This window comes from Lepidochelys kempii, chromosome 8, assembly GCF_965140285.1.
Source record: "Lepidochelys kempii isolate rLepKem1 chromosome 8, rLepKem1.hap1, whole genome shotgun sequence".
Taxonomy (NCBI): domain Eukaryota; kingdom Metazoa; phylum Chordata; order Testudines; family Cheloniidae; genus Lepidochelys; species Lepidochelys kempii.
This window is the reverse complement of record NC_136387.1, coordinates 20081174-20106386: the sequence shown is the minus strand read 5'-3', so window position 1 is coordinate 20106386 and position 25213 is coordinate 20081174. Positions and strand designations below refer to the sequence as shown.

Genomic DNA, 25213 nt, shown 5'->3' with positions numbered 1-25213 from the left:
AGCTTTTTCTCCTAGCCAATCAACACTCACAGAATTTAAGTGCTGCACTAAAATGTTCAAAAATGGGCACCTGTGATTGGATGGTGTTTATGAGCTGTTTTTTTTAAAGGTACTGTATGTACTATGAAGTCATTTTGTCTATTTATCTACAGTGATGGTATATGTCAATAATGTTACAGTGGGAGATAATGTGTGATACCATTCACAATGAGATCAAATATCCAAGAGATTCCACTGTCACCGCTCCTTATGAAAAAAAAAACAGGCTTGCTGCAGTGTGGTGCCTAGATACCACAGCGGTAAATGCCATGTCGATACAAAAGACAGAGGGAAGGATTAAATCTCAAGGGTTCATGATAACAGCAAAATTATATATAGAAAATACATAACAATGTTTGTGCATATATTTCTAATATACACAAATGTTATGTATTTATATATGTGTGTTTATATATATTTTATATACATATAAAGAGATAATTATTTATTTTCTATAAATAAAGAACCAAATATATCTATATATCAGAACCGAATAAATTGACACACGTTGGCGGAAACCAGAACCAGGCCAAAATAGGGATAATGGGCTTGATTCTCCTTCCACTTCTGCCAGTGTCAATGCACCAGTGTCAAGTAAGAGTAACATAACTGAAATCAATAAAGTGATACTGATCTGAACTGGTGTAAATGAGGGGATAAACTGGCTCTTTACCTCTAGTTCTGATAATCTGAAAATTAATAAAAAAATAACTAAAAAAGATTAACATGATTTATCAGGAATGTCTGAGAGGCTCTAGGGGAAATCAAGGATGCATAAAATGCATTATTTTGATGCTACCACAAAGCAGCCAGTGAAGTTTAGGCATTAATTGCCATACAGTGTGGGGTTTAAATCACTCAGGTAGTGGCTACCACCTGTAAAATTAAAAAACAACATTAAAACTGGTGGATTGATAATCAAAACTCTGATGATTACCATATTATAGTTGTCTGTTGGTGAAAACCCATTGTAATGTATTGGTCTAAATGGATTCCCAGGCAATCTTTCTGTTTAAATGAATGTGCCGATACTGTGTATTCGTCTCCATGCACATGTAGTTACTACACTTGTTAGCTGTGGCTCATACCGCTATGTCTTTGGTCCTACCCTTGCCTGAGGGCTGGAGCACCTGCCAAAGGACAAAGGCCCTGATCCAAAGCCCATTGAAATCATTGCTAGTGGCTTCTATGGACCCTGAGACAGCTTTTAGATGTATTAGAGCAGGAGTTAGCAGTAACAGAAAATCTGTTATAAAAAAGGAGAAGGTGCTAAAAATCCCCAACAATCCTTGTTACTTTATTATTTATAGGACAAATCCCGAAGGGTGAAAGTCACTCCATGGCAGAGGGCCTTTGTAAGGCCTTATTAATCAGCTGAACCTAAGGTAAAGAGAGTGGGGGTTAAGTGGTAAGGGTGAATTTCACCTTACTTAGTGTTTGCACAAGCAAAACTCTCACTGACTTCAGTGAGACATTGAGCCTGAGGAAGGACCTTGGGTTGGCCTATATGTATGTTAGAATTTGTTTTGCAATCAGGGAGCAGGAATGTTTTCCATTTTATTTTAAAGGGAATTTTACTGTCTGTCTGTAACAGACACGGTCCTGCCAGCTGTGGATTATGGCTTCTGCGAGTAAGAACAGGAACCAGGCTGGCTTTTGATGACTCTTAAATGAGTGGTCAAAGGGGTCAAAACTAGTGTGTGGTGGGGGCTTGTGCAACAACAGACAAAAAGTCACTGCTCTCCTCTTCTTAAGCGTAAATCAGTTGCTGCTTATTTTTAACCACAAGGAGCAGTGTTCTAGATGCCTGCCTTAATATGTTTTCCCATCGGCGCCATTAATCACTGCTCTGTTGCCAGTGTAACAGAGAGGGATATGTTTTGGCATCTTCCCTTTAAGTGAAGTCCTGAAAAATCTCTTTGGTTACTAAGCTCACCTGCTAAAAGCTCTCCTTCCTGAGCTGAGCTAGGGTACTACAGTTATTCTTATGTAGGGCACCACAAGTTGTAAGGCTGGCCCTGAGCTCAGGTCATTGTGCACAGCTTGCAGGAAATTGAGGCTATTTTCAAAGCTGATGAGGGGATTTGGGCACCCAATCCTGTTCAGACCAAGACTGGAAGCATTAGCCATGCATTAGCCAAAGATAAGTTATTGAGCTCAATACCGGGCTAATTGAATGAAATTCTATGGCCTGTGTGACACAGGAGGTCAGATTTGATTATCTAATAGTCCCTCCTGGCCTACAATCTGTAACTCCATGAATTTCTTACCCTCCCAAATTCAAAGGGTATCATGGTTTTGTGGGACTACATAGGTCAGCTCTGATGCTGGAAGAAACCTTTCTCCTTGGCAGGAGCAGTACATTTTATTTATTGTCTTGCCAATACCAAGGCCTCTCAGCGTGAGAGAATCTCCATTATTAATAATCCTGGGAAGTAGTATTTTAAATTTTCATGATCTGCACTTTGCAGCACCTGAACTGTAATATATTACATGTGCCTTGGCAATGAAGTGGGAATTACATGAGGGCTGTGTGTCCTTTTCTAAATGAATAATTTAAAGTTTTCACAATGCCAGTTATGTTAAATATTATTACTCATTTCTTTGGGGAAAATGCAGAGCTTAAGCGCAAATATAAAGTGGCAATAAATGATATTACATTTATCCAGGGAAAGAAAAGACTTGAAATTCATATCAGTTCATTTTCAGAATCTCCTACTTCATCCTTTTACAGGAAAATCAGATTTTTAAACGTTTCAATAATAAATGTAATGTTTTTCCTTGTTACATTTCACCTTTACCTTGGTCCTGCTTAAAGCAAATGGTTTTAAATATCCTCTTTCTTTCTTTCTTTCTTTCTTTCTTTCTTTCTTTCTTTCTTTCTTTCTTTCTTTCTTTCTTTCTTTCTTTCTTTCTTTCTTTCTTTCTTTCTTTCTTTCTTTTTCTTATCAATTGAACATTTGGAATTCCCAACATTCTCTCTGCTGTTTATTTCCCCCCAGGATGTAGGTAATAGTTTTTAAGATGCACACATAGCATCTGATCTGTTGTTCCTCACCTCAATATACCCATAATCTGCCAAAGCCAAAACACTGTTATGCACAAAAGGCTTGATTCTGGACTCATGGCCAACAAAGATAATTTTGCTTTTGACTCCAGGGGGATGAGGATTAGACCCAACATAGCAGGTGCATTTAGATATACACCTCTGTGAGTGTTTTAATAAAAGACCTCATCAGCCAAAATTCTGCTTATATTCATGGATGAATATTACCTACAGGAAATGGAACAGCATGGCATATATGGCTCATGCCTACCTACAGTCTCACCATTTTTAAAGGCCTAATAAAAACCCATTCTGGAGGGTTATTATTGATAGGTCTCACAGAAGAAATGTGTTTTAAGGAGGGATTTGAATGAAGAGTGAGAGGGTGATTGGTATGCATGCACAGTATCCAAACATGTATGCTTCATGAAAAGATGTACAAAGATAAGAGTAGGGAGAAGAGTCATTTAGGAAGGAGATTTTGGCAGAACCTTGGTAGCAGGAAGAGGAGTAGGAGAAGCGGGAGGCAGAGACGTCTGTAGGAACTGTGTGTTGCAGGACAGGAGCAGGTGCAGGAGACATTGCAATGCTTGAACAAGGTGTGAAAGGTGATAGGAAACCAGAAAAAAAAGAGAAGACTCTGAGGTGACCTCACAGAGGTTTCAGATTATTGAATCAATTGAGAAGTGACATTTTTCAGACTGGTCAAGATGTCAAAAATTAGGGGAAAATAATTCAAATATTAGGAAATGAGATGTAAACAGAGAATTTAAGATGAACTAAATTACACAAAAGTTTCTATGGAATAATGGCCATTTGTCCTCTACATAGAAACAGGGCCTTGAAAATCAGTGAATTTGAGCTCACAGAATTCCCTAAACAGTGTTCCATTTGAGGAGCAGAATTTATTGCTTCTGGAATGGGCAGGAGACTTGGCCTTCCGAAGCCACAGACTGCTTGATATCTGCAGAGAATACCCATGGATCATTGGCATGGAGTCTCAGTACCCCCCATGCTGCTTCCAAGCCTTCCCTACCACACACAGAATAGCTTCATTAGGAATTGTGATCCCATTAGCTCCTGTAACTCATATTGCCAAATGAGACTCTTTGTCCCTTTCTAGCGGCTGATCTTTATAAGAGGCTAATGAGGATGCTGCAGCTGCCAGCCAGTGGACATGGTCCTTTAGCTCAAGAGGCAGAGATTCATGCTTTTAGTGGGAGAGTTCCTGGGTTTAATCTCTGCTGGTGACCCACGGTGAGCACTACCCATAATCCTACCATGCCCTTGCCATAAAATCCTCCTTTATTTCAATGTGTGGAGGGTGACCTTACACTGCAGTATTCTGATCGGATTAAGGGGGGGCCATGCTGGTGAGAGTCTCCGTCTCCCTGGTCTAACTTCCTAGTCCCTAAGCCCTGGTCTACACTAGGATTTTAGGTCGAATTTAGCAGCATTAAATCGATCTAAACCTGCACCCATCCACACGATGAAGCCCTTTATTTCGACTTAAAGGGCTCTTAAAATCGATTTCCTTACTCCACCCCTGACAAGTGGATTAGCGCTTAAATCGGCCTTGCCAGCTCGAATTTGGGGTACTGTGGACACAATTCGACGGTATTGGCCTCTGGGAGCTATCCCAGAGTGCTCCATTGTGACCTCTCTGGACAGCACTCTCAACTCAGATGCACGATTGTTTGCCGTTGCTCTGATGCAGGGAGGGGCGACTGAGGACACGGCTTACAGGGTTGGCTTCAGGGAGCTAAAATCAACAAAGGGGGTGGCTTTACATCAAGGAGTATTTCAGGCAGGACTTCATGGAGGGTTCCAATAAGAAATGGTGCACCTAAGTTATTGTTCTTATTGGAACAAGGAGGTTAGCCTGGCCTCTGATTGATACATGGCTAGATTTACCTCGCTACACCTTCTCTGTGAGTGACTGCAGTGTGACCTAGAGGAATGAGTCCCTTAGACGGGGGAGGAGGGGAAGCAAATGAATAGAAAACAAATCTGGTCTATTTCTTGTTTTGATCCACTCCATCTATCTTTTACATCTTTGGCTGGCAGCAGACGGTGCAGAAGGACTGCATGCCATCCATATCTCATGGCTGCTCGGCAGAAGATGGTACAGTACGACTGCTAGCCATCCTCATCTCTTGCCTGCCTGGCAGAAGATGGTACAGTACGACTGCTAGCAATCCGTATCGCCTGCCTGCTCACCATAAGACGGTTCAATAGGACTGACTGCAGGACTAAAGAGAATGACCTGGTCAAGTCACTCCAAATTTAGTCCCTGCGCCCATGTCTGCCCAGGCGCTCCCAGCTGATGTGGCCAGGAGCACCTCGGGCACGACGAGAACGGCTACCAGTCGTACTGCACCGTCTGCTGCCAGAAGGCAATGGGTTGCTGCTACTGTGTAGCAATGCCATACCGCGTCTGCCAGCACCCAGGAGCCATACGGTGACGGTTACCTGAGCGGGCTCCATGCTTGCCGTGGTATGGCGTCTGCACAGGTAACTCAGGAAAAAAGGCGCGAAATGATTGTCTGCCCTTGCTTTCACGGAGGGAGGGAGGGAACGGAGGCCTGACGATATGTACCCAGAACCACCCGCGACAATGTTTTAGCCCCATCAGACATTGGGATCTCAACCCAGAATTCCAATGGGCAGCGGAGACTGCGGGAACTGTGGGATAGCTATCTACAGTGCAACGCTCCGGAAGTCGACTCTAGCCTCGGTACTGTGGAAACACTCCGCCGAGTTAATGCACTTAATGCACTTAGAGCATTTTCTGTGGGAACACACACACTCGAATATATAAAACCGATTTCTAAAAAAACGACTTCTATAAATTCGACTTATTCCGTAGTGTAGACATACCCTTATTCCACAACATACCAAAGACTTCCGTGTGCTCAGATGGAGTGTGCCTTGGAGCCATTGCTATCCCATAATGTGCCACTGTCCGAGCTCAGCTCCTCTTAGCTTTCCATAGTGGGGGAACCTGAGAGAACATGGGGCGTTTTGAGTAGCAGTGTGGTCAAGTAGGTGGAGCATGGGCCTGAGAGTCATGAGACCTGGTTTCTCTTCCTGTCTCAACCATTGACTTGCTGATGTGACTCAGCAAACCACTTCCCCTTCTCTGTTTCTGATTCCCAATCTGCACGATAAGGAGAATGATTTATGTGCTGTTATGTAAAGCTCTATGGATGAAGAGCATGACCAGCCTGTTGAGCATTATTATTATACATTGCTGAGTGAAGGTGATTGAAGCAATAGTCTTAGGCTCTGGTCCATCAAAGCACTTAAGGATATGTTTAACTCTGGACATTTGAGTAACCCCATGGACATTAATAGGACTACTTATATGTAGTAAGCACATGCTTAAGTACTTTGCTAGAGTGGGGCCTTAAAGACTGCAAGAGATAGCTAGACTTGTTTCTGGAGAAGAGGGTGGGGTGTGGAAGACAGGATCCAACAAAAGAGAAGTGCTTCCATGTTGGATTAGGCAGCTTTATCCTCTTCCTAAAATGTCTTACAACCTATTTCCAAACTTCATTTTGGAAGAGGCATTCACAGGACGATTCTTCCATGGACACGAAGTGAAGCAAACACAGAATACTTTATTTCTGTCCTCTTTATTGCCTTTGCTATAAAAAGCATCGTCCCTGTTTAGATGAAAGGTGGGGCCTGGCCGGGAAATGTAGTAAGGAGTCCGTAAACAAGTTATAGCAGCAGTATCATTTTGTGTAAATATCCCCTGAGTAGGTATTTGTCCAGACTCCACCTAGGGCACAGGGCTTGGAAGGGTCACAAAGCCTATAGTATAGCCAGCAGTAAAGCTACACTCTGCAAGATTTTGGTGGGATGAACACAGTGTGTGAAGTTAAGCACATTCGTTAGTCTTTGCGAGATTGGGGCCTAGGTGAACGCACACAAAGGCTGACAAGTGTTAAATGGTACTTATTCAGCAATCACAGAGGCTAAACTGATCCCACTGATTGATAGGCTGAAAATTATTTTTCAGTAGACATTGATGTGCATGTTGCTTTACAAAATGAATAAACATGGATCCTTTGCCCCAAACAGCTTCAGCCCAGATCCTCAAAGGAGCTTAGGTGCCTAACTCCCATTGACTCCCATTGATTTAAATGGGAATTAAGTGCCTAAATACCTTTGAGAATCTGGGCCTTAGTCTAAAATACTGATCTGCAAGCACAGACCCTTGTGACTAGGCGGAGTCCCACTGAAGTCAAGGCCAGAATGACAGGAGGAGGAGATGAGAACATAGGGAGGCATGTGCAAAGGAAAAATGAGAGACAGGATGGTGTGGCTTTATGGGTCACTCGGGAGACTAATGCACGTTGGCAGGGTGCAGTGAAGACATTTATTTCTCTAGCTAAATGAGATTTTGAGTGAATGATTGCTTGTATTATAAATGCACAAAGGGCCATAATTAAGAAACCTCCTAAAAGAATGGTAACCCAGTGCAGGGCAATGTTCTCTAGGGAAGTTGCCTTCCTCATAACAGATCATTTCCTCTGTAACTTCACCAGAAAGAAGCAAGTAGGGAGCCTGGGAATTTCTTTTGCTGCATTTTGTATTGAGATTAAATACACTTCGGAGCCCAATTCTCGATTCCCTTATATTGGTGTCAGTTAGGAGTAACGGTTGCAGTCAGTGGAGTCACACTGTTGTAAAATGAGTGAGGGAAGAATGAGGCCCTCTGTATTTTCTCTGTTAAATAACAAATAACCAGTGAGATGTATGGTGCCTCATTTTTAATTCAAACAATGGGATCCTGGTCTTATGAAGGAGCTGCTTCAGGACATTTAAAAATAAATGATCTCTGATCACTGTGTTGGTTGTGGAGGTTCCTCTCTGGGGATTTTTTTATTATGTAGTCCCACAGCCATTCAGCAGTAGATTCTTAGAGTTTACTGCCATTTAGAGAGAGAGAGAGAGGGTGTGTTCAACTAACAAAAATTATATAAAAAAAATCACAAAGAATTTTGAATATACGAAAAACAATCCATTTCTAAACCAGCAGAATGAAAATGATTTTCCATTTCTTTGTGAAAAATCAGTACTGTGTTTCGACCAGCTGTAGTTTAGACCTGCTCCAAAGACATCACTATAGAGCATCACCTTTCAGAAGTGGTGTGCCGAGTCTTCATTTATTCACTCTAATTTAAGGTTTTGCGTGCCAGTAATACATTTTAATGTTTTTTAGAAGGTCTCTCTCTATAAGTCTATATAACTAAACTATTGTTGTATGTAAATAAGGTTTTCAAAGTGTTTAAGAAGCTCTATTTAAAATTAAATTAAAATACTGATCTTACGCCGCTGGCCCGCTCAGCCTGCTGCCAGCCTGGGGTTCCGTTCACCTAGGCTGGCAGCGGGCTGAGCGGGGCCTGCGGCCGGGACCCCAGCTGGCAAGGGGCCGGCAGCCAGAACCCGAGACCGGCAGCAGGCTGAGTGGGGCCGGCGGCTTGGACCCCAAACCAGCAGTGGGCTGAGTGGCTCAGCCTGCTGCCACTCAGCCCGCTGCCAATCTGGGGTTCCAGCCACCGGCTCCTGGCAGCCAGGGTCCCGGCTGCCAGGCCCGCTCAGCCCGCTGCCAGTCTGGGGTCTGCCCACATACAGTGGGTACCTACCTTCTCCCTGGTTCTAGCCCATTCTCTTCCTCTCTCTCTGCACTGAGCTGAGGGTGGGAGTGCACTGAGCACAGGGCTGGGGGTGAAGGAGCAGGCTGGGGGTTGGGGTGTAAGGGTCTGGCCAGGAGCTAGAATGAGGGAGGGGGCTCAGGGTTGGGGCAGGAGGCTTGGGTGTGGAGTGCTTACCTGGGCAGCTCCCATTTGGTGCAAGGGGTGTAGGTGGGAATGTGTGTGGGGTGTGTGTGTTCAGGAGCTCCCGTTTGGTGCTCAGGGTGGGGGTGGAAATGTGGGGGGTGCAAGAGTCAGGGCATGGGGTGGGAGGGCTGGGTATGTGGGGGGGTGCAGGGGTCAGGGCAGAGGGCTGGGAGTGTGTGGGGAGGTGCAGGGGTCAGGGCAGAGGGCTGGGTGTGTGTGAGGGGGGTACAGGGGTCAGGGCAGAGGGCTGGGGTGTGTGTGGAAGGGTCAGGGCAGAGGACCGGGAGCACCCCCACGACCCTAGCCCACACCCCCTTGCTCAGGGCAGCTCACGGCAGGGGGCTGGAGGGGATATGTGCTGATTCCACCCCCCTGCCCCAAGGCCCTGTCCCCACCTCCTCCCTGGGGCAGTGAGCATGCTGCAGCTCCACTTCTCCCCCTCTCTCGCAAGGGCCATCAGCTGATCAGCAGCAGGGAGGGAGCAGAGGAGGGGCAGGAACCCAGCCGGCTGGGGGAAGAGGCGGGGGAGGGGGGACCTTGCCTGCCCTGCACTAGCAGCCGGCAGGACCAAGCTTCTTCACTCTGCCCCAATGGGGGGCAGGACGGAGAAGAGCGGGCCAAGGCGGGCAGGATTTTGAATGGCTCGCTGTTGCCTGCCGGGTTCGCGGCCTGGGTTTGGCAGCGGGCTGAGCGGGGCTGGCGGCTGGGATCCAGCAGGCCTCTTGTGCTATAGAGAGAGATGCAGAGAGAGCCATATTAGACAGCAGTTGATAGGGTCTGTGGGAGGATTTCCCTACCACCTGATGGAGCTTGTTCCTATAGCTGGATACTGCTAATCTAACCCCAACTGGGTGATTTTTTACCTGAGTGACTGGGCTGTTGGTGAACAAGGGGTTAACGTCAGCTCAATGCTCAGCACCCCTTGCATTGGCTTTATGAATGGCTGTTTAGGAATAGAGTGGGGAGATTACTGTTATAATCGTAGGATCCACACTAAGCATCTGTTTTTTTTCTGCCCAGTCATTTCACCAGTTGCCTAGTCAAGATACTTTTGGAGAGCAAATACTTGGCCTTTGGAATGTACCAGATTGTATGTAATAGAAGAGCAGTCCTAAATGCTTCTGTTACATCTCTATCACACCCCTGCAAATTAATCTGATCAGTGGAGCAATTAGGCCCCCACCCACACAAGCGTTTAACTGCTAGAGCAATCAGCAAAAGGGGCTCAAGTAGTTTCTCTGATAACTGGGATTTTTTTTCTCCCTCCTCCTGAGAAGATTGTTACAAAATACTACAATGGACTGTTCAGGAGGTAGTATGGGCCTGGCTAGATTTATTTTCAATATCACACTTGATTCCTGGTTGTAGCTAGCACAATTAAACCCTTATTATAGAGAGGTCCTAGGTTGAAGTAAAACCAGGAGGGGAGTAAGAAAACCAGGGTGAATTACAAATGTGCAGGAAAAAATATAAATTATACATAGAAACAAGTAAGATTCTTAACATTTTATTTTCTAGCTTTATAGCTCTGCATTGAGGCCTACTGTCAGAGCATAAGGGAAAACCCTCTTACCTATCATTATGGAATTTATCTACATACAAGATCTACGTTAAACAACTGAAAGGAATTTGAAAGAAGTCAAAGGGATTAAACTGGAAACAAATCAGACACTGTGGAAAGAAAATGAACACTGTTGCATTACTTCTGCATTGCTGTCTGCAATTACATGAAAAAATATACACAGCTGGAAACAGCAGCGTAGAGGGGATCTGGGTATTGTGGACAGTTGGTTTAAAAATAGAACAAAAGGTATTTTCTGAGCACTGGTGTGCAGGTGCTTATAGGTAGTACTCTATCATCTACTGTACAGGCTTTACAAAGGATGAAGAGGAAGAGTGGAGAGTTAGGGCCTAGTCTGGTATGGGTTTGAGCATTCTCAGCTCTTTTCTGGCCAAATCCTGAGATCCTTACTTATTTCTAACTCCACTCTTACTCAGGCAAATTCACACTAACTTCAGTGTGAGTTTTGCCTGAGTGATAACTGAGTAAGGACCACACAGGATTAGACACTTACTCTACTCTCCACTGCATAGAAGATGCAGTGTCACTTCAAACCTGCCAGGCCAAATTCACCCCTGGTGTTGCTTCACTAATGTTAGCGTCGTGCTGCCAGGACTCAGTTTGGGCTCACTATATTCTAAAAGGCTATTTTAATATAAATGTGTTTGAATCACTTCTTCTGACTCTTTTAAAGGCTATTGCGATTGCTACTGTAACAAATAATATGGAAAGGGATATTATTCAAGGGTTTAAATATTAGCTATTAGCTACGTGCTTTGCATTTGAACCCACAGGGTGGTTTCCTCCTCCTCCAAGTTTCACATGCTTTAAGTGCAGAAGGAGAATCCTAGGGACACTTCTGGTCCAAATCAGGCTTGATATTCTTCACTTTACAATTACTGGCCAACTTTCTTCAACAGATTTTTAGGGGTCACCAAGAAATTCCTATACTTTGAATGCCCAAGTTCCTCAGAGTTCCAGAATTTTGTTCCTCACATGTGTCTTTTGCCTTTTTGTGAAAGCCCTCCCTTTAGAAACTTTATGTGCTATTTCCCTCTCCAGTAGTGTTTTAGGTTTTTTTAAAAGGATGGAGATGACATCTTCTCTCAATAGCTGTCAGGTTTCAGAGTATGTCTCTGTCTGATCTTCTACTGGCCAACTCTAGGTATAGTCAAGTGTTCAGTGTGTAACATTTATTTTGGTGGGTTTAGTACAAAATTATTTATTTATTTATCTAGTTATTCTTCCTAGATTTAGAAATAGGTTCAATAAAGCTCAAAGTTGCAGTGTTATTAATTTGACATTGTCCCTTTAAAAACCTGTAGCTATAGCACCTTGGATTATGTCTCATCATTCTTAAAAGCTAAATAGGAACAGGATTAGTCAGCACTTTATGCAAGAACTTTTCAGGAAAAGGTGGAAAGTGATATTGGTGGCTCAGGGCCTAATTGTGAGTGCTCAGTGCCTCACAGAATTGGGCTCTTAATAAGTTATGCTCTTCCTTTAGAGGGGCTAATGGGCTATGCTGTTGCAAGTTCTGTTGTTTGGGTGGGATATAAAAGTTATGTTTTTGGTCCTGTTGCTATTAAAGAGCAGAAGTGATAACCTCTATGTCCTAGCATAACATAAGTAATTATATATAGTCCATTGGAACACCTTTTGCAGATTCAATTGGATGTGGTATTCTTTACTGTTGTGTAGTTCTACCATTAAATAGCTAATGTTTCATCTCAGAGGTGGCTGCATTTCAATGAGGGATGAAGTTATTTGATCTAATCTAATCTATTTACCTAGTTCTCAAATTGTATTTGAGAGTGGCCAGTGAAATGGCATGTAGAAAAGCAATTTATTTAAGATAACAAAAATGTCTGTTTTGCACTTAAAGCTTAAAAGCGTTGACATTTTTCAGGTGATTGTGAAAACAAGAACAGAATATCAGCCTGACCAGAAGAACAAAGGAAAACTCAGGGTGCCAAAAATTGCTGAATTCACAGTCAGTTTCACTGATGGCGTAACAGAAAGATTAAAGGTAAGAAATGGTCATTGCCTGCTACCTTAAGATGTCAGTTTTATATATTGCAGAATAACTGATACAATGCGACAGTGAAAATATTAAAAATTAATGCTGTACTCACCACTGGGGTCAGAGAGAGTTTTGCCTTTATAAGGATTAGGCTTTCCAGTGTTGTTGTAGCATGTTGATCCTAGAATATTAGAGAGACAAGGTGAGTGAGTTAATATCTTTTATTGGATCAGCTTCTCTTGGTGAGAGAGAGGAACTTTTAGCTTATACCGAGCTGTTCTGTGGGTCTAGATTTAGGCTGTTATTTTTGGAAGGAACACAGAAATGGCTTAGAGAAAGAGTTTTCCTGTCATGGGAAAAAATTTGAAATTTCAAACATTTTTTCCCCTTTTGAATCATGACCAAATGTCAAGATCTCATTTTTTGCAAGCTGACAATCCCAAAATATTTTGGGTTCAGGTCAGTTGAAACATTTTGGTTTTACATTTTCTAAATGTTTTATTTTGATTTTTATCTTTTTAATTAATACTTTAAAAAATTATAACTAGCTTACATTTTGAAACAAATCGCCTTGCACTGAAAAAAATTATTTTCAGTTTCAACACTTTTGAGACTTTTTTCCCAAAATTTGTATAAACAGAAATTTGTCAAAACTGACCCTTTCAGCGAATTGTCATTTTCCACTGAAAAAAATGTCTTGTCAAAAAATGACCAACCAGCTCTACTCACAGCCAAAAAAGAGCCCCGTCTGGTGAGGTACTGAGTGCCCTCAACTTTCCTTGACTGCAGTTGAATTGGGGAGGCTTAGCTCCTCCTAAAATCAGACCCAAAACGTGGCACAAAAAACATTAGAGCTGCTCAGAGAAAAGTGAGGAAATATTTGAATTAATCAATACACACTATGGAACGCAATCTTAGAAGGTCTGATCCCGTGTCTACTATGGTCAATTACAGTTTTGTCATTGACTTAAATGGGAACAGGAGCCAGCCTGAAAGGGAGAAGACTTGTGTCTGGTCCAACAGTCCTTGTCCCTGAAAAGCTAGGACTGGGCTTGTAATAATGAAAGACTTCGTTCAATTCCTTGCTGTAGATTTCTGGATGTTACGTTACATGCATTCTCTGCAGTCCATTATTTTGCCCATTTGCACTTGTTTCGGTAAGACACTGAAACATGAGTGTCCCAGCAAAGTCTGAAACTAAGAACAATGCAGACTTCAAGTAGCAACACAATTTTGTTACAGCTACCCTCACTACCTTAGGAGACAAATATCACTTTGGACACCCGGTATGTCAAAATGTAATACGTAAAAACATGATCCAATACAAATCAGTTCAATTGGTCTTTATTGCAGTTTGAGACTTGACGGTTCAGCTTTCTAGAATGTTCAATTTTTTTAACAGCATTTTTGTAAAACACTGTTGAATTGTTTAATTTCTGCTTTTAATCAATTCACCAAGTAGCACACCTGGGTAACTCCATTGATTTGATCTGGGACATTTAAATCCGTGACTCATTTTCAAGTGGTCTATGAATAAATGTTAGTGGTCTCATTTTTTTCAGGAGGCATGTTGTGCTTTGATCTCAGTTAGTTACATGGGGCCCTATCATGCTGTTGATTTTTACTGCATTGATATTATCAATGACACAGTTGCCTAGAACTTTTCATACCCATTTTTCACCAATGGTGCCGCTGCAGTGGTCCCAGCAACAGTGTAAATGCTAGTGTAAACAGGGCTCAGGAGTTTAAAACCCCGGGTCATAGAAACCACAGCATACATATCCCAGTGTACATTATGAAAACCAGCAGTAGAACTAGATACTGTACCTGGGAAACAGATTTACAGGGAATAAAATACAGCATCCTGTTTTCAAGATGTGCATTGTGCTAGAGCAGTGGTTCTCAACTGCGGCCTCTGGGCCTCTTGCAGCCCAATCTGCACAATGCTGTGGCCCATGTGACATCGTCAGGGCCATACAGGTAGTATTGGATGCGGCCCACATAACACATTGTGGGCAACATATGCAGCCCACAATGGTAAATAGGTTGAGAACCATTGTGCTAGAGGCATCTTATAAATGGAATTGTTATCATCACCATAAGTAACTATGTGCTACCATCTATTTAGAGCTCAATCCTGTAGTCCTCAATCTGGAAACAGACAATGCAAGATCAGATTTTAATTCCATCCAAGGATCTGGCCCTAATATTTAAAAAGAAACCAAGAACATTTGATCCTTCTGTTTTACACAGGTTGGAGGCCCATCCATGATTTATTATAATATATGGTTAAAATTTAGTCCGCCTGAGTGTGTAAGTTTTGTTTCATCTTCTCCTGTTATGGGGTTTCTTATTTTTCCAATTACTCTGTCCCCCCAGCCTGCTTCTATAGCTCAGATCCTCCTCTTGAATTTTTTGTGCTCTCATCTTTGTATTTCTGGTCCATCTCTTTCCCTCCCCTTGCCATCTACTCTTGACCTCTTCCCCACACATAGCATAAGTAGCCTGGCCAAGAGACAGGCCATGGGGAAGCAGGCTGTGATACCAAAGCCCATGTCAGACGCATCAATGTAAATGTCTAAACTGACTTTCCTTTTGCTGCACTGGAGAGTTGCTGTGGACCCACAGCTCTTCCCATGCAACGCAACCATTTCTTTTTAAAGCTATTTCCTTTCCCCTAAATCCATATGATTTTCATTCTGTACTTTTCACTGTCACTTATTAATCACTCAGTGGATAAGACTATAAATATCTACCCACCTGTTTTTCATGAGGCTTCCACGTATTGTATTAGGTTTGTGGTATTATTTCCTAACCAAAATGAGCTGAGATAATAGATTATATTTTATTGCTTTTGTACTGGATTTTTTTCTATTATGCTTCATTTTTAAATGGATGCATATTTTAGGAAAGTTATTAAAAATACCTCCCTCTGGTTATAGGCAGGTCTATTATCTGATACTGATGAAATCATTTTGCATTTGCTTTCTGTAAGAGGAAAGCACAGTAAATGCTTAACTTCTATTATCTCAGTTTTGGCTTCATTTTTAAAACCTTTTTTTTTTAATTTTTTTATTTAAAGACCATATAAATGAGATCATCATTTTCTGTTACTAGCTAGTTGCTCTGTACAGCATTCCAGCGAGTGATGCACTGGAAATATCATCCACATGTTCGCATTAATGGGCAAATTAAAATGAGAGTATTTGTATATATGTGAACCAGATCCTCAGGTGTAAAACTTGAGCAGAATCTGGCCATATGTATTCTAGGCCAAATGAGTCATCCCATTGATTTCAACAGGATGAATGGGGTGGGGAAGGTGAGCGAGCTGTGGGTCAACAGCTGATGTGTGTGAGTGGGGTGGAGGTGATGAGACAAGAAGGTAACCAGGAGATTGATCTCCTAATGCTCATGTACATGTCATTTTACTGTTGGATTAGGCACTCGGTAAATCAGGCGTCCTCTTTAAAGGATAAGAAATGAGGTGTTTTGCTTCCTGCTTTCCCCCCTAAGGGCAGTATTATCATCAGTTCAGCCAGAAATAAATGTTGTGATAATAAGACAAAGTGAGACTCTGCCATTAATAACCATGAGTGGGAAGAAGCTGCTGGGATTCTATGTGTATGATTGTTACCCACCTGCTGCTGCTGCTTCTCCCTCTGCCTGTTAATGTTCCTTATCTAGTGCAGGGGTTCTCACAACACATCTTTTGGTGGCCTCAGAGTGCAGCCACTAACTCTTGCTGGTCGCCGCGCTGACAATTTTTCCTAAAATACTTAACTTTAGGAAAAATAAATAAATATGCACATCTACATGTCCAAGTCACTGTAATTTATTTCTGTAGGGTTTTTTCAGACGCAGTAATAAAAGTAACTTACAGTTGTCTCTCTATTCTTTACTGGACCTAATCAGAATAGAAACACAATTAAGGCGTTTTGCATGTTCTTGTCTTTTTGTTGCTGTTTCTTTTGCTTTTTTGGTTCTGCTTTTTTCTTCTTCTAAGACTTGCTGGCTGGTAAGTCTTCGGCTGTGAAAAGTGATATTTGTATGTTTGTTCATATCACTTTTCATACCAGACTTACGCAGCCCCATCAAGCCCCGGAACAAATTTAAGTCCTGAATGGGGAGGTGGGCAGGGAGGCAGCAGGGCCCAAGGATGATGGCGGGGGTGGTGAGCCTGGAACCCGAGCCTGCCACCGCATGGACAGAGCCTGAAGCCCCGTGGCCAAAGCCAGCCTCCCCTACCCTGGGAAAGTGGGGAATTCACCAGCTACCTTCACCTCCAGAGTTTTTCTCTATGGAGGGGGCAGGGTCCAACCGCTGCTGGTGGCCCTGGGAGAGGGGCCACTGCTTTGCACCTGCCCTATCACAGCCCAGATGACTGTGGCCGCAAGGAAAGGCCCTGGTGGCCACATGCGGCCACAGTGGTCGCATTTGAGAAACACTGATCGAGTCTGTCAACTCCTTTCTCTGTGTTAAATTCCTCTCCGCCTTTGGTCACTTTGGTACAGGAAAGTTCACAGGGAAAGGAGGAGGTTTTCCGAAGGGTTTCATTTTCTCCAAGCCATGTGGTTACATCACAGAGAACTTTTCCCCTTCTCTGGGGAAGTTTCAGGACCTTATGTACATGAGGAGTCGAATCCTCAGATGCTGTTTATTTTCCCTTGCTGGATATCTTTTATTGAAAATGATAATAAATTATTAGACAACCTTCCAACATGAGCCTGCCAAAGTCAGAATCGAAGCATATATATGTGTATCTTTCATCCATCTAGAACAGTACAGATCTGATCTCTTTAATTATCATAAAGTCTGACAGCAGCAACTGTCCCCGGGCGATGATTCTTATTTCAGTCTTACCTCTTCCTGGAATTTTAGATAGTTTCTGCAACTTGTCACTTCTAATATATGAGATTGTGTTTCTTTATAGCTCAGTACAGTGTGTCCTGGAACTTTGACCAATTAGGCTTATTCTTCAGCTAGATGAGTCATCTCATCCATAGTTTGACAAATGTTTAAATAGCTATGTGTAGACAGGTTACAAGAAAATGATGTTAAAATAGCATTAAGCTAGAGCCGTCTATACACAAAAGGAATTTCTTTCCTTATTTTATCCCTCGCCCCTCCAGAGAAGAAATGACAAAATGTTTCTAAGCCAGTTGGCAGTGGTTTATGTGTCTTATCCCTTCTGGGCTGATATACGTTTCCAGAGTGCCTCTCTAGGAAGTTTTTGAACTTGTTTAGGCTGTTTTCCTCTCACTCTGTGATATTGAGGTATTCCCAGCCCTCCACGAGATCCGACAGGCCCATCAACAAGGGGTGGGGTGAGGTTATAGTGATTACTTTGAAATACATAGCAATTATTTGCCATGCTGTCAGGATTGTGCTTATTACTATCCCTTTTGTTAGGTATCAAAGCCATGGTGCAGTAGATAAGATCTGGTAGTTAAATGCATGATCATAGAGGTGCCTTAAGGCCCTGCCAAGACAGTGTATTCCTTTCTGGAGAGTCAGAATGGATCCAAGCCTAGGTATATCAGGTGAGGCTCACCTCTTCTATAGGCTATGACATTTCAGATGACAGCTTTTGAGAACAAGCTGGTGATGTGCTAATATTGTACAGAAATTCTGAAGTGGCCATGTTAGCATCTTTCTGTCAAACTCAGGATATGTCAAATGCTTTTCTGATTTCAGAGCACATTATTCTTTGAAGGTTTTTGACTATTTGGAAGGGCATTGTCTCCAAGGGTTACCTTTGCCTTTCTACATTTTCTACCTTCCAGTTAATATAGAAGCCTCTGATCCAGTTACTGTTTGTACACCATCTCCTCTCTCCCTTATTACAAACAAGTAATTTCACTGTGTGACCGGTGTGACTTCAGTAATCACTAAACTCTGTAAAAGCTGTGGAGCACTGACCTTTATAGCTGAGTGGTTTAGTGCATCAGTTGTGGTGATGGACTGTAGATACCATCTATTGCAAGACTTCTATATTTCTTTGCTTTTTATGGATCCTCCTCTTGAGAATGCTAAATTCATTGGTCTCCAGACATTGAAGTAATAAAACCACACTCTTGTATCTAACAGAACAAGACTGAGAGTGGATGGATAGGTGAGAAATTAAGATATTTCAGATGTTGTTTTCTTGTGAGCAATTTATCTAGCTGGAAAATCAGTTGCACGTATTGATTGTTGCTTCACTAAACAAGATTGGAAACTTCACCCTTTACTATAAGGCAGTGAGATCCATTTTCAGAGTCACTGGCTGTGTAATCCTTTCCTTTTGAGAATGCAATCACAATGCATTTCTTATCACTCCAAATCAAAAAAGGTCCAGAGATTGCTTGGAGGAAGGTATTTCTAATATGCAGGGGGATTAATGATTCAACTCACTTTTCAGCAGGTTCCCAAAGTGCAATGGAACCCATTTAAATATGCCTATTACCTGAATGCACATACCAAAGCAATGAGCTTCCTCTGACCCAAAGTCAAAGAAGCGAAATGAAACCACAGAGCCTATTTCAGAATCATGTTTATTCAGTAAAAAGTAAATTGCAATAAAAGCTTTTCCCTCCAAAGGAGAGAGCCTGGATGCCTCAAGCCAAACCCTGCAAGGCAGACAATGTGATAATCTCTTGCTAATCAGAAGTGTGCATATATTTAATGCCTCTGGCTCAGAATTAAGAATGGCTTTATATTGTGGATTGGTGAAGGGGCAGGGCCAAACATTCTGCTAGTATAAATAGGTGCAGCTCCATTGACATCAAAGGAGTTTCATCTACACACACCAGCAGAACATTTGGCCCCTCCATGTCCAAGAGGTTACTCAGATAGATATTGAACTGCAAGCACGCTCATCCTGCAGGCACTGCATTTCTTAAGGAATGAAAGAGTGTTTGGCTCATTCTCCTATTGGAGTGAATGGGGGAGTTTTGCCATTGACTTTAGTAGAGGCACATTTGGGGCCAGAATCTTTATTTGTATATATCTGTAGTTGAAATCTGCTGAGATGCCACCAAGAGTTCCTTACACTACGTGATGTAAAGAATTTGCTATGTGAATTTTTTGGCTGCTAGAGGCACGTCATCCAAATTACTGCACCTTGATTTGTATGTTGATTTGTAACGTATTGCGTCTTGCATTGTGACATGGATAGATCAGCTACACATCCATTCACGCATTTTCAAAAGGGCACATCGCCATGGCATCTGGGATACCAAGCATGGTGCTCTATTGTTCTCCCCTGTGAAATTCTGCTCTGCCATGCGCCCTCATAGGTGTGGCTCTCCCACATTGCCCTTCCCCCCAAGTGTGTCATTCTTTCACCTCCCCTGCCTCTGGGTGCTCTTCTGCAACATTCCCAGTAAAATATTGGCCTGCCATGTTCTCCATGTGCTTCTCCAGAGGATGGGAATGAATGTGCTGTGCTTCTCCATAAGTTGCTGTTCTCCCATGCTTGCCCATGGGTGCTGGTCTCCCACTCTGCCATGTAAGGCACTGCTTTTCCACATTTGCCTGTAGGACTCTGCTCTGTGCTGATATTCCATTCACTAACCTGCAGACAGATGTATCACTTAAAAGAAAATGGCCTGGTGTGTGTCCTTGTACCCATTCACTGTAGATCTGTATTTTTAAATAAAAGGATCCTTTAATTATTAAGTTGCCACAGGGCAGCAGTTACTCATGGGGGAAAAGCTTGTGTGCAGGAGCTGTCCAGATTTCCCTACTTCTTTTTAATAATAATAATAATTAACAATGTTACCATAGCAACTGCCACATCACATATCCGATATCTTTGAGATGCAGGATGCTGCTGAAAGATCATATTACATTCACTAATGCGAATGGTGCTTCGGGGAGGGAATGTACTCTAATAAACAGAGATTTTTCTTACTTTAGTGATAATTGTTAATGCAACTGGGTTATTATTTCGGGCTGCACACTGCACATGGTGCTCTAATGTTCTTTATGTTCCAGGAAAGCAAGGGGCAAAATGAAGAGTTACAAGTGGAGGTGAATAGGTAACATGGAGACAAGGGAACAGCCGGAGTGAGTGTGATAGGAGTGAAATGCAAGCTGAACTGAAAACTTGTCGTTACTCTGGGTACATCCAGCTTAGGTAGTGGTGATTGTGCTTTCTTGGTTGCTCAGACTGTGTAGAATGTCCTGGGTGTTATTCAGCTTCAGGATGTTTCTCTGATAATCTGAGGTGAAAAACTTGAAAAGTTAGAAGGTTTCGCTGCTTATCCATGTTCTTTGGGAGTACTCATCTACTACCAAACTTAGCTCCCTGTCTTTGCAGATAAACCTCCTTCAACAACAGGCTCTGTTTCCCTTCTACTCTATCTGACGTGGTGTTGTTTTAGGGGAATTGGATGGTTGCCTGTTCGCTGTCTCTGGCATATTGTTTGTGATGAGGTAGCTCCCAACAAACGTGAATCTTCTTCAGAAGGTGACTGGGTGGCCTTTCCCCCTGGGCTCCAGCCTTAGGCTTTCTTCTAGGTTGGCCAGGAGGAATTCTCTTCCGCTCCAGTGTGATGGGTTACAGTGCCTCCTTATTGAGGTGGCTGATGCCATCGCTTACGGTTTAGTGGCCTCTGATCCCCTTTAAGCTAGTGCAAACTAGCTCCTGTGCAGCTCTGGAACTGTGCAACTCAAAGCACATATACAAGAAAATAAGAAATGTTGCTGATCTCCTTTTTGCCTGAGACCAGCCATTATTCTTCCCCTCCTTTCCTGCGGGCTGTGAGGGGGACAGAAGAAGAGTGGCATATGTGTCCCAGTTAGGGCTGCCAATTTTCGAATCACACAAAACTGGACATCCTAGTCCCGCCCGTTCCCTGAGGCCCCGCCCCCGCTCACTACATTCGCCCTCCCTCGGTGGCTCGCTGTCCCCCATCCTTAGAAGTTTGGGGTGCAGGAACGGGCTCCGGGTTTTGGGGGGAGCTCAGGGTTGGGGCTCAGGGTTGGTGTGCAGACTTACTCGGGCAGCTCCTGGTCAGCGGTGCAGCGGGGCTAGGGCAGGCTGCCTGCCTGGCCTTGCCCTGACACTGCGCTGTGCCTTGGAAGCAGCCAGCAGCAGGTCAGGTGCCTAGGCGGGTCGGGGGGGCAGGAGGCTCTGCGTGCTACTCTCGGTCGCATTCACTGCCCCTCTAGCTCAGGGCAGGGGCAATGCGTGGAACCCTGTGGCCCCCTCCCGGCCTAGGAGCCCGACCTGCTGGCTGCTTCCGGGGTGTAGCACGGTGCCAGGACAGGTAAGGACTAGCCTGCCTTAGCCCTGCAGCACCACCGACTGGACTTATATCGGCCCGGTCGGTAGTGCTGACTGCAGCTGCCAGGGTCCCTTTTCAGCTGCGTGTTCCGGTCGAAAACCGGACACCTGGTCACCCTAGTCACAGTCATTCTCACACCATGCACAGAGACAGAATGATTTAGCCAATTGTGACAATTCTAAGCTTTGAAGATGAGTTGAATGGGTGTTTGTGACTCACTCACTAAAAAGTAAACAGCACCACTTTTCATATGCTCAGATATTTTAGCCTTATATAGTACTATCAGTTGGGCAACTTTCCATTTTTCTGCATATGGAAAAGTCTGAGTTCCATATGAACACTTCCAGCTAACACCTAGGTTCCTGTTACAAAAAAGCCAAGTCAGGAACACCCCCATAAAGGGTCTGAGACTAAAATACACAAAATAAATATATTTTGGTTTGACTGGATTCTTAGATAGAAAGAATTGGGGGCTGCCTTACAGACAAAAGAAACATAAGTGCTTGTATCAAAAGTAAAAACCCAAACAAACACAGGAGTATACCTCATTTTCATGCCCATATTCTGCACATAATTTCTGTTGTACCAAAGTAATACTTAAATACCTCAGATGTATTTCTTGCTTTCAGTAAACATGAACAAATTAATCAGCTGAGCAGATTTAGCTGAAGGGTTTTTCTTTGTTTGTTATTGGAATTTTCTGCCGTTTCTGTTCAGACAACATGTATGTAAATTGACAACCATTGAGATCAGTGGGACTACTCACATGAGTAAGTGCTATTTGCATGAGTAAGTGTTTGCTGATTTGGTTCCCTGAATCTGTATTCTCTGCAGATACAATGGAAATCTCAATTGACCCTTCACTACAGTGTCACGAATACAGTACAATTCTTGAATGGGTTTATGTTAAAGGCGAGGGTTGCTGAGACTGGATGGGAGCCTACACAGGACACAAATTGTACAACATAACAGCAGCTTCAGTTTAGTTTGAATAATTTCATTAGACGGGATCTCTTTATCTTTAACAACCAAATGTCATATTTCTTTCTGGTGTCTTCTCCTGGTTATGGCCCCTATTTGTAGGGTAATTTTCTTGTCAGCAGTTAGGGTGGAATAAAATATATTTGAGGCTGGCTTATTTTTCTTTTTCCATTATTATAGCAAGCAAGAAATAACGTAATGGAAGGGGCAGAGATGTCTGTTGACCTGAAGCCAAGGCAAAGTTTGTTAACTCTTGCAAAGTGCATTTCAGGTGCGGTATCCACACCTCAGAATGCTCAAAACTGGACGAGGGAAACACTTCACCCTATTTGTTCTGTACAGTTTCATTCTACTTATCATAAAGCAGCACAGGCTGCTGACTGAGCACTGAATAGAACTGAGCTCCCTCCTGTTAACACTTGCAGGCATATTAAACATGTTGGACCAGATGCTCAGTAGGTGTAAATTGATGAAGCTCCTTTGAAGACACCAGCTGATAATTTTTAAAGTAACATTTGTATTTTAAGTTTCAGAGCAGCAGCAGTGTTAGTCTGTATCCGCAAAAAGGACAGGAGTACTTGTGGCACCTTAGTCTCTAACTTGCCACAAGTACTCCTTTTATTTGTATTTTAATACAGTAATAACTTACTCAATTTCTCATATAAAAGAAAAGAACTTTAAATTCTCCTATTGCCCAGGGGGCGCATTTGTGGCCCAGCCAATTTGTAGCAAATGCAGGAATGTCTCTACACTCTGTACTAGTGTGAGGTGTCCATATAATAAGCATAGTTTTGTGAGAGAAATGGGTATACTAGACCGTGAATGCTGGTGCTCTATTAGTTTTATTTCCTGACCCACTACGACACATACAGATATGGCAATGCATTTTAGTACCTCAGCCTTCTCAAAGAAAAAAACTATCAATTGATTTTTTTAAACCACCAGGGCGCCCCAGACAAAGGTACTTTAAAATATGCAAGAGTGGCCTTTGATTTCATTTCAAGTGAAAAATCCACTGGCTTGGGGTGGGGGAAGTCATCTCATGCATTTTAATGTAACAGCTCGATTGTTCCAAGGATATTTAAATCTTTAAATCAAGGCCTCTGTTGCTAGGGAGGATGTGCTAAATGTCAGAGCTGCATGCAAAATGGAAATGTAAAAAGTGATGGGAGCACAAATAAACAGGAAAAGAAACTTAGAAGAATATGACTTTGTGGTTCAACCCAGTGAAGCAATACTGCTTAGGTAATTGCACTGTCCACCATGGCTTCAGCAGGTAAGTTGTGTGAGGTCGCAATTTCTCAACCTGCAAAAAATGGTGCATGAAGCAGTGGAGCAGTCAGATTAAACTAATTTGAAGCATTTAGACACTGCCCCAAATAAGGGCTAGTGCTAGGTGCATTGTTCCCAGGGGCATAGTCGAGCAAGGATCATACCTCAGAGGGTTCACTGAAACTAGGGGAATTTTTTAAAACTGGTTATAGCCTTAGTGTAAACCTGCTTTTAGCTAGTTAAGGATACCTGATCAGAGCACCTTACACTGAGTCTAAAGAGTGGGGCAGATTCTGTCCTGTGCCAGAGATTCACTCCGTGCAGGACAGAAGGAGGCAGCATGAGGGAGCAGGTACTAGCGCCCAGCTCTGCGATTTGCCATTGGTGGTGGAGTGGATCTCTGCTGCTCCCCGACCAGGCTCTCTACCACTTGTATTGTGCTCCTGCTCCTGTAAGGGGGCAGAGGCACCAGGCTTGAATATGGCTCATTTGTGTCAGTAGGGAGTTCCTCTCTGAGTAGGGTCTTTGCTGGCAATTTGTGGACAGAATCCAGCCCCTTGGCATGTCTGAGTTGCACAAAGGATTCAAATCTCAGGAGAGAATCTGCTTTATTGTCTCTAACGATTTTAAAAACCAGTTAGAAAACTTCCCCAGCATTGAAAGGTCCATAGAGCTCCGGCATCCTCTCTCCTTGGGAACAAGAGAACTCTGCACTCTTCTGAGCAAGGCTTGTCATTAAATGTCTGCTCCCAGCAGTGTTGGCCAGCTCCAGAACTGTGATTGTCCCTTTGTGCAGGGTGTGCCAAGTTGCTGTGAGGAGGCTCCTTGTGTTATCTTCCTACCCTGCACACCTCCATGCGGCACAGGGTCAACCCAGTCCCCATGTCTTTTAATCCAGTGAATGCTTCTGTATGGCTTTCCCACTTAGCTATTTAGTTTAGTTTTGCTGAATATCACCAACAGATTTGCAGGTTATGGCCTGGTCTTCAGCATTACGGAGCTCCCAAAAATCCCATTAGGCCAGTGGGAGTTGCAGGTGCTCAGCATCTTAGAAAATTTGGACACCGCCTACTAATATCAAATCATACACACATTGGGCTGAAAGGGACCCGGAGAGGTCCCCTGCACTGAGGCAAGATCTTGTAAACCTAGACCATCCCTGAC

General features: G+C 43.1%; 1 protein-coding gene across 5 annotated transcripts in view; it reads left to right on the top strand.

The window, feature by feature from the left end:
• LOC140915685 (neuronal vesicle trafficking-associated protein 2) overlaps positions 1-25213 on the top strand; it is a 75581-nt gene that overhangs the window by 32901 nt on the left and 17467 nt on the right. For 4 of the 5 annotated variants that reach the window (XM_073355786.1, XM_073355787.1, XM_073355784.1 and 1 more), the window contains one exon: positions 12408-12527. In XM_073355786.1, the coding sequence (XP_073211887.1) occupies positions 12408-12527 (120 nt within the window). Of the gene's footprint in view, positions 1-12407; positions 12528-25213 lie in introns of those variants that run through there. The other variant, XM_073355782.2, reaches the window with a different exon arrangement.